The 13,558-nt window shown below is 44.9% G+C and overlaps 1 protein-coding gene across 1 annotated transcript in view; it reads right to left on the bottom strand.

Annotated features, from left to right (window-relative positions):
• Window positions 1–13,558, bottom strand: part of nrd1a (nardilysin a (N-arginine dibasic convertase)) — a 212,722-nt gene that overhangs the window by 162,308 nt on the left and 36,856 nt on the right. Inside the window, exons 4-7 of the mRNA XM_072510894.1 lie at window positions 6,411–6,564; window positions 4,273–4,346; window positions 1,027–1,122; window positions 808–930 (exon numbers count right to left, since the gene is read on the bottom strand). Coding sequence (XP_072366995.1) covers window positions 808–930; window positions 1,027–1,122; window positions 4,273–4,346; window positions 6,411–6,564 — 447 coding nt within the window. The remainder of the gene's footprint in view (window positions 1–807; window positions 931–1,026; window positions 1,123–4,272; window positions 4,347–6,410; window positions 6,565–13,558) is intronic.

Genomic DNA, 13,558 nt, shown 5'->3' with positions numbered 1-13,558 from the left:
GATAATAGTATATTGCCTTCTGGCACATTTTATTGAATCCATTTTTTTCTTTTCTTTTTTTTTTATAAATAGTTTTTTTTTAAACTTTATGAATTCTGTACATTGTCATTTAGCTATATGCCTTTCACAACCCAATTTGGAAACTTCAATGTAGCACAACTGTATTCAACCCTAAAAAAATAGTTACGTATCTCTATTTGTTCTGGAATAAATTATACAGCCCAAGTATGAAATTTACAGTTAACTACATTCTAAATTAATCACCATAGTTTTTCTCTTCCAATAGTTGCTTGCTTCAAGGCATTGCAGGTAGGGTCATGGTCAAGTGCAGTCTTCAGGTGAGGTGGGAATAGTGGCTCAAGGGGTAATTGAGTCAGGGCAGGCAGGTAGAATTCAGTGCACATCTTACAGCTAGCAACACGTTCTGCCCATAAATCTGCATCACAGCTACATATGTTGAAAGCTATCCAACAAATATTCACTACAATTTCTAATTATCCATCTATATCTGTTCACATTTCTGAGAATGTTTTCCCATTATAAATACATGTCCACATTAATGATTTGAAACTTCCTTTGTAAACCTAGCACATTGGAATTAAACTGTTTCACTACTGGAGGCTCTATGATGTCATTGAACGCTGGTGCAAGTATATAATTGCAGAGTAATAAGTTTACATAGGCAGTCTGCATTACAAATTACATTAAAATTTGAACAGCTTTGAAAATTATACAGTAAAATAAACACTATTGTATAAACTACAAGATGAAATGTAGAACACACTGTTCAAAGTAATCAATATTCACCTTTGGACTGGACAGCCAGAGTCATATAATGAGCAGAGTAATGTTGCTTACGAAACTCTTTAAGTCTTGCATAAGTGTCGATGTTCTTCTCCTTTGGTGTATGTTTCAAAGTTTGAGCATTTCCTATTGTATTACAAATAAATATGAATCTGCATAATAAAAATACAAACCAAGCATTTCAAAGGTAGGCCAGGAATGTAAGAGAAAAAATGATCTTACCCCAAAAGAATTTTCCCATTGGATGACCAGGCCTAGCAAGGCTTCCAAATAACAATTCTTTCCTGCTAGAGTCAGATGGAGCTGCAAGATGAAACTCTGCTCAAAAGAAAAGTGTGTATTTGTTAAATATTAGTTTTAGTCCTTTTATTCCCCCATTCTTTCACAGGATGCAGGCATTGCTGATGAGGCCAGAATTAATTGTCCTTTAGAAGGTGGTGGTGAGCCACCTTCTTGAACTACTGCAGTCAATGTGGTGTCTGTATACCCATAATGTATAAAGTACAAAGGGAGTTCCAGGATTTTGGCCCAGCGACAAAAGTTCCAAGTCAGGATGGTGTGTGGCTTGGAGGTGATGATGTTGTGGTACTGAAAACAGGCTAAGATATACTTAGGCCAGGAACAGAAACTATCTCACGAGACCCTGGCTGGAATCAATACTGGCCAACTGCAAAAGCACCCACGTCAAGGTATAAATCTGTTATTGCTATATGAATTTTGTGATTACCCACTCCAAGTCTCTGAATATGTAACAAACTTCCAGACACAGGTGATCAACTTTCCAGCAGGACGAAGAACAGACAAAAGAAGCCATCGGATTCCTTAATGAGCTGATGGCTGGTCAGACAAGATTAGTTTCAGGTGGCAATGGGTCTTGATTGAACCACCATGGATAAACAGGAGTATCTTGCCTTTCCCATTAACCAATTGGAGTCTGGCTAGAGAAATGGCCAGTGATGGGTGTATACATATGACTCAATCCAAGCTTCCCAGTATAAAGAAAGCAGCATCAAACAGATCTTGAGCAATAACCTAGGAGTTCCCCAGGCACAACCATCGCAAGAAGAAAGGACCCTGGGTTTCGAACCCAGAGAAGACATCCACATTGAGTGATCGCAGCCTGCCAGCCTACTTTACTAAGTGCAGGTAAAACCCAAAGCTCAGCTGTGAGTCGGAGTCATATTTTCTTGAGTAATAGAATTGTGAATAAAATTGCGTTAAACTGTGAACCTGGTTTGTCCTTTGTTCATCTCACAAATAAGGGCTTGCTGCAGAGTAAAGCTTTTGAGTAAGTAAACTGGTTGAACGTAACAGAGGTTTTAAAGGTACAACTTTGTTCACATGCACCTGCACCCTTGTTCTTCCACTGTTAAAAGATCATGGGTTTGGAAGGTGCTGCCGAAACAACCTTGGCGAGTTGCTGCAGTGCAATTAGTAACTGGTACACACTGCTACATCTGTGCACTAGTGGTAGAGAGGGTGAAGGTTTGAGATGGTGGCTGCAATGCGAAACAAGTGGGCTTCTTTGTCCTGTATGATGTTGAACTTCTTGAGTGTTGTTAGACCTGCACTCAACCAGGCGAGTGCAGAGTATTCCATTACACTCCTGACTTGTGCCTTGTAGATGGTTGGCTGGCTTTGGGAAAATGAGTTACTTGCCACAGAATTCACAGACTCTGACATACTTTACTTTTCACAATATTTATATGACTGTTCCAGTTCAGTTACTGGTCAATGGTAACCCACGTTGAATGAGGATGCTTCGGCATTGGTAATGCCATTGATATGGGTAGACCCTCTCTTGTTGGAGATAGTCGTTGCCTGGCACTAGTGTGGTGCAAATGTTAATTGGCACTTATCAGCCCACCCCTGAATGTTGTCCAGGTCTTGCTGCAGATGGACACGGACTGCTTCATTTCATAGAATTTACAGTGCAGAAGGAGGCCATTCGGCCCATCGAGTCTGCACTGGCTCTTGGAAAGAGCACCCTATCCAAGGTTAACAGCTCCACCCTATCCCCATAACCCAGTAACCCCACCCAACACTAAGGGCAATTTTGGACACTAAGGGCAATTTATCATGGCCAATCCACCTAACCTACACATCTTCATTATCTGAAGCGTCACAAATGGCAATGATCATTGTGCAGTCATTAGCAAAATCCACAATTCTAACCTTATGATGGAGGGAAGGTCATTGACGAAGCAGTTAAATATGGTTACTACCCATAGCACCACCCGGTGTGGAGTTTGCATTTCTGCCCATGTCTGCATGGGTTGTCCAGGTGCTCTGATTTACTCCCACAGTCCAAAGATGTGCAGGTTAGGTGGATTGACCATGCTAAATTGCCCCTGTGTCCAAAGATTAAGTGAGGCTATGAGAATAGGGTAGGGGAGTGGGCCTGTGTAGGATGTACTTTCAGAGGGTCGGTGCAGACTAAATGGGCCAAATGGCCTCCTTCTGCATTGTAGGTATTCTATTCGGTGAGTAGTTCAGTGAGGATCAGCATTAGCATTCAGTGAGCATTCAGTGCGGGGCCATGATAAATTGCCCTTAGTGGCCAAAAAGGTTAGGAGGGGTTATTGGGTTAGGGGGGTAGGGTGGAAGTGAGGGCTTAAGTGGGTCGGTGCAGACTCGATGGGCCAAATGGCATTCTTCTGCACTGTATGTTCTATGTATTACTATTTCTCATCTACATCATTGATCAAGACGTAAATCAGTGTAAGCCGGTCATATTTACTGAAAGGGTAGCACAGGCAGATGATGCAAAATATGTAAAACAATTTGGATTGGTTGTTACTAAATTTGCTGCATCACTCTTCCATTTGTTTTTTGTGATGATGTCAGGACCCTTAGCCTTTGCCGTAACCAGTATCCTCAGCCATTTCTTGATATCATAAGAGTGAATCAAATTGGCTGAAGACTGGCATTAGTGATGATGGGAACTCAGGAGGAGACGGAGATGGATGATCCACTCGGCTCTTCCTGCTGAAGATGGTTGCAAATGCTTCACAGCACTGTCTTTCCACTGATGTGCTGGACTCCCCCATCATGGAGGATGGAGTCATTTGTGGAGCTTCATTCTCCAGTTAGTTGTTTTAACTGCCCACTACCATTCATGACTGGATATGATAAACTGCAGAGCTTAGATCAGATGTGTTGGTTGAGAGATTACTTGGCTCTCTGTCGCACGCAACCTATGCGGTTAGGCATACAAGCAGCCATTGTTGTAGCCTCACCAGGTTGACACCTAATGTTTAGGTATTCCTTGTGCTGTTCCTGGGCATGTCCTCCTGCACTCCTCAACGAACCTAAAGCAAGGGCTGCTAGAAATTATTATGAATTAAATTGTAATGCCCACAAGTCCAAATAGATGCAACATTAAATAATAATTAATGGTCACTTTCAACTCCATGAATTAATATAAAGCACTCATAGAAATATATAGATGCTGAAATTGCATATTACCACTATCGACTGCCTCTACTTCTCGGTCAATGGTGTCTTGAATCATTAAGGGGCCAATGAAAAACTGTGCCCATCTGGAAGAAATGCACAAAATACTTTTTTCTCAGTACAAAATATCTCAGCTAAAGCTCTCAGCACATTCCCAGGCAAACATCAAAGTTCAGTTTTAGAGACCTGTTGTTCCACTGTATTATCCCCATTAAAAAAATAGATTATTTGCAAAATGCATGATGTCAAAAAAGGGAAGTGGTAGGACAAAAGATTTTCATACAGTTCACTGAAGATGAGCATTACTATTAATCAAGACCAAAACCAGTGGGTGGCACAGTGGTTAGCTTTGCTGCCTCACGGCACTGAGGACCCAGGTTCGATCCCGGTCCCGAGTCACTGTCCATGTGGAGGTTTCACATTCTTCTCATGTCTGCATGGGTCTCACCTCCACAACCCAAAGATGTGCAGGGTAGGTGGAATGGTCATGCTATATTGCCCCTTAATTGGGAAAAAATAATTGGGTACTTTCAAGGTATAGTTGTTCTACCTAGGGTGTGTGACAGCATTGTAGCTGGTTTGATGGCTTATCTGCTATGGTGTTTCTGATCAGAGTAGCTTCTGCTGTTATTTTTTTTTAATAGAAGATAACAAACATGGCTGCCTTGCTCATGTAACCAAGTCCAAAGTCCTTTTCCAAATCAAGTGGTGTGTTTGACCAGTAAACATCCTCTGTTATCATACCCTGCGGGCTCCAGACAGCAAAGTGAGCAGCCATCACAATGCAACGAAAGGTCGATGAGATGCATTTCATATTCATTTACCACCCACGGAACATTGACAAGAGTGGTTTGCAAACCCCACTGTGGGTGGTTTTTGGCCCCTTCCTAAACAATCAGATGTTTGAATTTAATCAGGTATTGACTGCAGACAGTCCAAAACAGTTCAAATGCCAAAGAAATCCCATGGTGTGCAGCGGCCAGCTTAAGCTTGTGTATATTTATTTAAAATATAGCTTGAAAATGTGTAATATCTTCTATGCCTGTCCAATGCATGACAATGCTCTTCTCGTAGTGTCACTACCACTCACCAACTTGTTATAACTGCTCCTGGTTCCGTGGAAATGCATATATAACTTAAAACCTAGTCAGAGCTTGCAAGGTACATGCTCCCTCTAGTTTTTACATGAACGTATTTTGGGATCCTGCTGCAAAGTGTAAGCCCAGCATTGGGTACTTAAATTGATCAGAGAAGAATTTCAGGCAGCTGCCAGGATACACCTAAAAACAGTGATGGCCAACTTGGCAACGGTGGCATACTTTAGGTGTTGGACCCAGACGGTGGTTTACTTGTGCCCGTTTTAGACACAAACAAAATAGGAAAAACACAAGTCAATTTCTACCCCATTATATCCAGATAGCTTTTGCTGAATGAGGTAAAGCAGACACGAGAGACCAAATTGCCTACTGAGACATATCAAATGCCAGAATGTTGGATTAGGCACAACATGTAAATTGACATCCAAATAGTTGAAAATGGATTGACTAGGCAATAGAATTCAACACTGCTGGATGTGTCTTGTTACACACAAGCCAAAGAAATATCAACAATATGCAACAAGTGGAATTAAATTACCACTGGGAATTTAAAAAGGAATCTGGAAATTCTAGCAGATATATGAAGCTTAGTGGGTGGCACGTGACACAGTGGTTAGCACTGTTGCATACGGCGCTGAGGACCCGGGTTCGAATCCCGGCCCTGGGTCACTGCCCGTGTGAAGTTTTCACATTCTCCCCATGTCTGCATGGGTTTCACCCCAACAACCCAAAAGATGTGCAGGTTAGGTGACTTGGCCACACTAAATTGCCCCTTAATTGGGAAATAATAATTGGGTACTCTAAATTTTTAAAAAAGATATGAAGCTTAGAATATACAAAGAACGTGAAGAAACAAATAAAAAACTAAGCGGAATGCAATTTACACAAGTTAAGACTAGTCAGATCATACTTGTGTTACCATGTTCACTTTTGATTACACCACATCGAACCCTTGTGACCCAAGATGCAGCATTTTCCCTGGAGTTAAATAATAAATATAATCCATAATAATAGCATTATGCATCAAAAGACTGAGTTACTGGATGTGCTTACCTATCCAGGGCCTCCCTGAAATATTTTCGTTGGATGTCAAACTGGTATATAGTGTGCTCACAATCAGTTGACGCATTATCACTACCACCATGCTTTTTCAGGAAGGCATCAAATCCATTCTCATCAGGATATCTTTCACTCCCCATAAACACCACTGCAACAGAATCAAAGCATACAGGAAAGTACTGAGGTGATAGAATTCTCATTATTAACCACCACTCAATTTATAAAAACTACTATATTATTCACTAAAATCCATTTAATTGAATTACATGGGGGTGCTGTTTAAAATTATGGTTTATCGTTAGGACAGAGAGGAGAATTTTTTTCTCAGAAGACTGCGATTTTGGATCTCTTCGCCTCATAAGGCAGTGGAAACAACATCACAGAATATTTTTAGGGCAGAGGTGGACATATTTTTGCTAGACAAGGTAATCAATGGTTATTGAGGGCAGATGGGAATGTAGAACTCAATGCACAAACAGGCCAGCCATGATCGTATTGAATGGCAGAGCAGCCTGGAGGGGGCAAAATAGTGGGGGGCACAGTGGTTAGCACTACTGCCTCACGACACCGAGAACCCGGGTTCGATCCTGGCCCTGGGTCACTGTCCGTGTAGAGTTTGCACATTCTCCCCGTGCCTGCGTGGGTCTCAGCCCCACAACCCAAAGATGTGCAGGATAGGTGGATTAGCCACGCTAAATTGCCCCTTAAATGGGAAAAAAAAAGAATTGGGCACTTTAAATTTATTTATTTTTTTAAAAAGAGGGGGCTAAATAGACTACTTCTGCTCCTATTTCATATGATCAACACATATGATCCAACTCTATCTGTAATGTTGCTCCCAACTTCTGTACTTTACACCAGCATCCACTAACATAGGGTGCAATCACGTCGCAGCGCAGCGTGCCCGATGAAAGCCAGGAGAACCCCGGGATCCACCTGACTCGCAACGCCTCATGCGATTCAACACAATCTCGTGAGACGTTGCAAGGAAAATCCCATCCACAACGGATGGGATCAGTTTTTGGAAAATCTGCATATTAGAGCAAGCAGTGAGTCTTACTCCAATGTGAAGATTCCCAAGACCTGAGGCTTTGGGATTCAATCCCTTCGTCTCGGGGACCTCGGCGAGCACTGTTTGATACTGTGTTGCTAACTTTTGGTTGGCTCTTAATTCGTAATTTGCTCTGTTTGTTTAACCTTTGCTCTAGAGTCGCCAGGTAGCTTTATGATACCGCCACGAGGTTCAAGTTCAAATACTGAGCAATAACTCAACACACCAATTAGTAAGATTCAAATCAAAACACATTTATTATATACAGTAAGTCACTACTTATGCATATAATTCTACTTTCTAGACTATTTCTATCACTAAAAGGCCTATACTTAGCTTCGGAATTGGCCCACCAGGTCAGTGGGAACAAACGGCCTTTCGTTCAGGTCCTGAGTCTGCAGGATTCAAAAGCTGGTATGGACTTGTAGCGAGGAGCGCCTATCTCGTAGCGAGTGTTGACTGGAGACTTACTTGGTTGATGTGGCCGCTTGGGCAGTTCACACTCAGGGGTTGATTCACGTTGTTGAGTGACCCTGCCAAGAAGGACGATTTGAACTTGGGGGCTTTACTTTATAGTCCCCAGGGGCTTCCCGCCCTTCGGGGCGGACCCCGTACCTGGTTCCAAGTGATTGGACTGCGTTCCGATCACTTGGACCAATTTCTCCAATACTGGAGTTGTTTCCTGATCGCTGGGCGGTCCCTAAATGTCCGTTGGCCTTCCTTTGTCTTAGCTCCTGCTGGCGCCGAGGAGTCTGGCTTGGCTTTATCACCGGAAATGTTTCCATTGTGCCTGGGCATCGCTCATTACTATGCAGATGGCTGCTAGTTTCAGTGCTGTCTGGTTTTTGCAAGTTTCAATACACAGGATTTCTGCACTTGCTCAATTTTGCCCGTGTTGGCTGAATTTCCCTTTAGTCTTTGCGGTTCTCCATTTTAAGTCGGGAGGTGGCGAACCCAGGTGGCTACACTCCCTCCTTGTGATCCCTAACGCGAAGCGTGAAGGATCACATAACTGCGTTGTCTTCATTCCCTGACCCGGCGAGTACTCTTCCATGGCCCCCACATTGACCATAACTATGCAATGAAAATTTTTAACTAACATTCTAAGTGGCGCTATGTCAAAACAGGGACATGCATTACAAAATCAAAAAAACGGTACCTCTAACTGTCCTCAAGCACAGGGGTGTACAGTATTTCCATTTCTTTATTTACAAAAGATGCAACACAAATAGTCTTTATTGTAGATCAAGGGGTTCGGCATCCTGGTGATACCCGAAAATAAGGGATCTTATCCTGTATACCGGGGTGCGAGCGGGGTAGGCTCTCCTTCACCATTTCCTCATGCGGATAGTCTGCACGATGCTGCAGAGTATCGCCAATGCTAATGGGGATTCCACTACGTAGGAAAGGGAGTACCATGTTATGAGCTTATCACACCATGATGGTGTAGTGTTGCCCGTTACCGGGCTCTGGGTGCTATGGGGAAGTGAATCATTAACGGCCGGGGGGGGTTGGGGTCAGAGGGTTCGCGTTCGCGCGCAACCGAATACACATTATAATGGAGGTGATCAACACGGAGGATGTCCTCATTGTTCTTCTTCTTTCTCTTCTCTTTTCTTTTCTGTTTCGTCTCTTTTCCTGGAGCTTCTGGGGTTCTGTAGGATCAAGCATAGTTTCTGTTACTATCTTGGTTCAAGCATAGTTTCTGTTACTATCTTGGTTAATATCTCGTCTGTTAGTATGTCTGTCCTTCAGTGCCAATTCCCCTTTATAATTTGTCACCATGTGTGACTCCCTCATTTTTTTTTTTTTTTAAACCGAATATTCAGGACAAGATACATTTAAAAATACTGAAACAGTGCGAGCCATCTCGCAGGCTGTGCGATTTACCATCCAAATGTTTGAGGATGTAAATAGGGATGGCAACCGAAGGGTTGCCTGAAAACAAACAAACAACTTTTTGAACCAAGAGTGCCGAATTGAGGTGACCGCGACGGGTAAGAATTGGATGGAATCCCCGGGTAGGACGGCGACCGATGCAGTGTGTGCTCTACCCGAGCGCAGCTGACCAGAGGGGGGTTTCTCAGGCAGGGCGGAGACCAATGCCGTTTCTCCACTACCTGAGCAACCGACAAGAACGGGCAAGAAATGTAGTCATCGTGGGGGTTGCCGTATTGGTTCTACCTTCGAACCAGAAGAGCAGTTATGAACGGGGGTCTGGCAAGCTCGCAGTGGTTTCTGCCGATGAGCGTGCTGGAAAGTTTTCATAGGTTTCGGTAGACAAATATGGCATGGGGCCGTGGAAAAAAAAAATTCCGATCTTACATACAACACATAACAATAACACTAACAAACAACATGCTGCAGGTTCCATCAGAAAGGACGACGTTTCTCCCAAGTGGTTCCTTTTCAAAACATCTGGACACCTCAGTTCTCAGTTGCGAACAGGCTCGCAGAGGGGTTCTCGCTTTGGGAGTCAGACTCAAAGTCGTCATCTTCTCCCGGATGCCATACTCTCGAATGTATAAGGGCTGCTAGGGCTGCATGGTGCGATTTGCGGTCCATCCCGTCGTTCCGGACGAGCCTGTACGAGTGATCACGGTGCCAAAAGGTGGTGTCTAGTTCTGTGGGGACGGAATTGGGGTCGTAATCGTAGGGCGGTGGTCTTTGGTGGGGTTTGTTGAGGAATATGATGAGGAAGGGATCACTCGAATCGTGGTCAGATTCGCTGTGTGTGGGTCCTGGTGCCTGGGGATAGTAGGGAGGCGTGCTGTGGCTATTGTCCGAGTCACAGTCGCTGTGGTCTGTGGGCATTCTGGGGCGGAGTCTAGAGGTCGGGGGTGCAGTCGAGGGCGAGTCCGTGGATGTGGTAGACGTGTTGGGGGAGGGTAGGGATACGTTGGCTGTGGGCGGGGTGTGGTCTTCTGCGTCGAGCATGACGTGGTGTGCGTGGTTGGACTGTGGGCCATATGCCTTAAGCTGGTTAATATGGAACCACGCAGTCTTTCCGTTGGGGTTCTTAATTTTATAGACGGAGGGGCTTACTTTGTCCGCAATGGAGTACGGACTCGAATACTTCGGTGACAGGAATGTGCTGGGGTTGTAAATTGAGAGCATGACCTGCTGTCCTACCTCAAACTCAGTTGCATGCACTGTCTTGTCGAAACAGGCCTTGCTCTGTTTCTTCCTTGTGCCTAATCTTACTGCGGCTGCTAGCTGAGCCGTTTTTACATTTTCGACTAACTGTTTTACTGCGTTCTCGTGTGTGAGGGCTGTCACTTCGGGGCTGGTCAAGTCCAATCCTAATAAAAATTCTGTGCCTTTCATGGGGCGTCCAGTCATGAGAGTGTGTGGGGTGTAACCTGTGGATGTTGAAATAGTATTTCTCAAAAACATCAGCGCAAAAGGGAGGACTGAATCCCAAGTGGTGTTGTTTTGTTGGACCATTTTTCTGAGGGTGGCTTTTAGGGTCCGATTCATGAGCTCCACGATACCACTCGACTGGGGGTGGTATGCGATGTGGGATTTTTGGGTAATGCCAAATATCGTGAGGACGTTCTTCATGACACGTCCCATAAAATGGGGACCTTGGTCAGATTCAATGCCCCGGGGGAGTCCCCATCTTGTAAAGATGTGGTGGGTTAAGATCTTTGCGGTGGTCTTTGCCGTGTTCATTCTGGATGGGAATGCCTCTACTCATTTCGTAAAAGTGTCTGTGACGACTAATACGTACTTGTAACCATTCCTGCAAGGGGGCAATGGTCCTATAAAATCGATCTGGAGGTTAGTCCAGGGGCCATTAACGGGGCGGGTGTGGCTAAGTTCAACTTTCTTTGCGTATCTGTCCGGATATTCTGGGCACAGATAAGGCAATTCTCAACATAGTGCGTTACGTCTTCTTTTAAACTTGGCCACCAACAGAGCTGCCTGAGGTGGGCTGTAGTGGGATCAATTCCCTGATGTCCATGACTGTCGTGGAATAAACAATAAGTTGATTCCTGTCCTGTCAGGAACCGCAAAAAGGGTGTCTTTTAACACCACACCATCATGTGTAGTCAGTGCATTTATAAATCTAACATAAGATGCTGGAAATTGTCCTTTCAAAATCTCCCTGAGATTGCTATCCTGCTTCTGGGCCTACTCTAAATCCTCAATATTAGTCTGCGAAACCTGAACTGCATTCACTGGTGCGCTTTCGGGGGGTGTCCAAAATATCCATGCCTGGAACCTGCTTTTGCTAGTGCGTCGGCTTTTACATTTCCAGGGGGGGGGAGGAACGGTGGTGACTGCGAATTTTAACGATACCAAAGGTCCTGTCCTGTGCTTTCTCTAAAATGTGGCAGAGCAATGGGGCTGAAGGGAGGGGTTTTCCGTCTGCGGAAACAAATCCTCTTGCTGTCCACAGGGGTCGGAATTCTGTAAGGCTATTGCAGACATAGAGGCTGTCCGAGTATATGGGTGATCTATAATATACGCAACGGCTGCTAGTTCTGCTGCCTGCGCGCCTAAGTGCCCTGGTAGTTTTAGTGAGATTTCTTCTAGGGCGCGTCCTCGACATATATGCCGCATCCTGTAATGCGCTGCCCTTCTAATATTGTGGAAGAACCATCCACATATATCCTTAAGGGTTTGCACGTGTCTGTGGGCTGGGGGTGAACTACCTATCTTTCTGCGGGGTGTTTTTGCAATAAAGGGGCCTGTGTTGTGGTGCAGTGAGATGATTTCACATTCGTGGGGGGTGCCTGGGTACTGAAGGTTGTCGGCTAGGAAAGTGTGGATCTTGGTCATTTTAACAGTGATGTCCCGTCCCTGCAACAGAAGGGTCTTTCTAGCTGCTCTAATTTGGCTAACTGTACCGTCCTTAAGTCGTCCGTCAAGTAAAAGTTGGGTGGGGGTGTGTTCCGTGAGGATTGTGATGGGGTTTAGTCCGGTTATGTAGGAAAAATACTGAACTGCCCAGAAAACTGCGAGCAGGTGCCTTTCACAGGCCAAAAATCCCTGCTCCACAAGATCGAAAAGTCTGGAGGCTTAAGCCACAGGTCTTAATTGTTCATGCCGTTCCTGGTGGAGCACGGCCAAAAGGGTGCGGTCTGTGCTAGCTATTTTTATAGCGTAGGGGGAAAGCGGGTCTGGAACTTGTAGTGCGGGGGCTGCAATGAGGGCTCTTTTCAAAGCATCCACAGCATCCGTATGCTGCGGAAGCCATTCCCAAGGGGCTCCTTTCTTTAGGAGTTCCGAGAGGGGTACTGCCTTGCTGGCAAAACCGTCAATGTGGTTTCGGCAGTAGCCACCCAGTCCTAAAAACGACCGGCGGGCTGAAACATTCTGGGGAAGGGGCAATTTGGCAATCGAGTCAATCCATTTGTGCTCGATCTCGCGTTTACCGTGCGTGATAATTGTACCCAAATCACTCACTTTGTTTTCCAAAATCTGGACCTTTTTGGGGTTTACTTTGCAACCAATTTTCTGTAGGAGTTCCAGGAGTTCGGACAGAAGCTCGATGTGCTCTGCCTTGGTGTCTGCCTGCAGTAATAGGTCGTCCACATACTGGACCAGACAGTCAGGGCGAGAAAATGTTGACAATCCATTTGCCAACTGTCGGTGAAAAATGGAGGGGGAGTTGTGGAATCCTTGTGGCAGGCATGTCCACGTGTACTGCTGATTTTTAAAAGTGAAGGCAAATTTGTACTGGCACGCCTTTGCCAATGGAATGGACCAGAATCCTTTACTGACGTCCAAAACCGTAAAGTATTGTAAGTTGAGTCACTGTTTGAGCATGGTCTCAGGACTTGTGGCTACCGTGGGGGCTGCTGCGGGGGTGACTTTGTTGAGTTCCCGGGATTCGATGGTCAGTCGCCATGATCCATCTGGCCAAATCGGGGCATTATTAGTGGTGGCTACTGATCGGAGTACGCCCTGCTCTAATAGGCTGTCGATAACTTTTGCGATTTCTCCCTCTGCCTCTTGAGGAAATCCGTATTGCTTTTGGGGTCGAGGGTCAGGTCCTGTGATTTGAACGGAACCAGGCATCCGGCCACAGTCGTGTTTGTGGGTCGCGAATGCTGTCCTGTGCTTCTACAGAACTGCCCTA

The sequence above is a fragment of the Scyliorhinus torazame genome, chromosome 7 (genome assembly GCF_047496885.1).
Source record: "Scyliorhinus torazame isolate Kashiwa2021f chromosome 7, sScyTor2.1, whole genome shotgun sequence".
NCBI classification, from domain to species: Eukaryota; Metazoa; Chordata; class Chondrichthyes; order Carcharhiniformes; family Scyliorhinidae; genus Scyliorhinus; species Scyliorhinus torazame.
The sequence above is the reverse complement of the archived record's forward strand: the minus strand, read 5'-3'. Positions and strand labels throughout refer to the sequence as shown.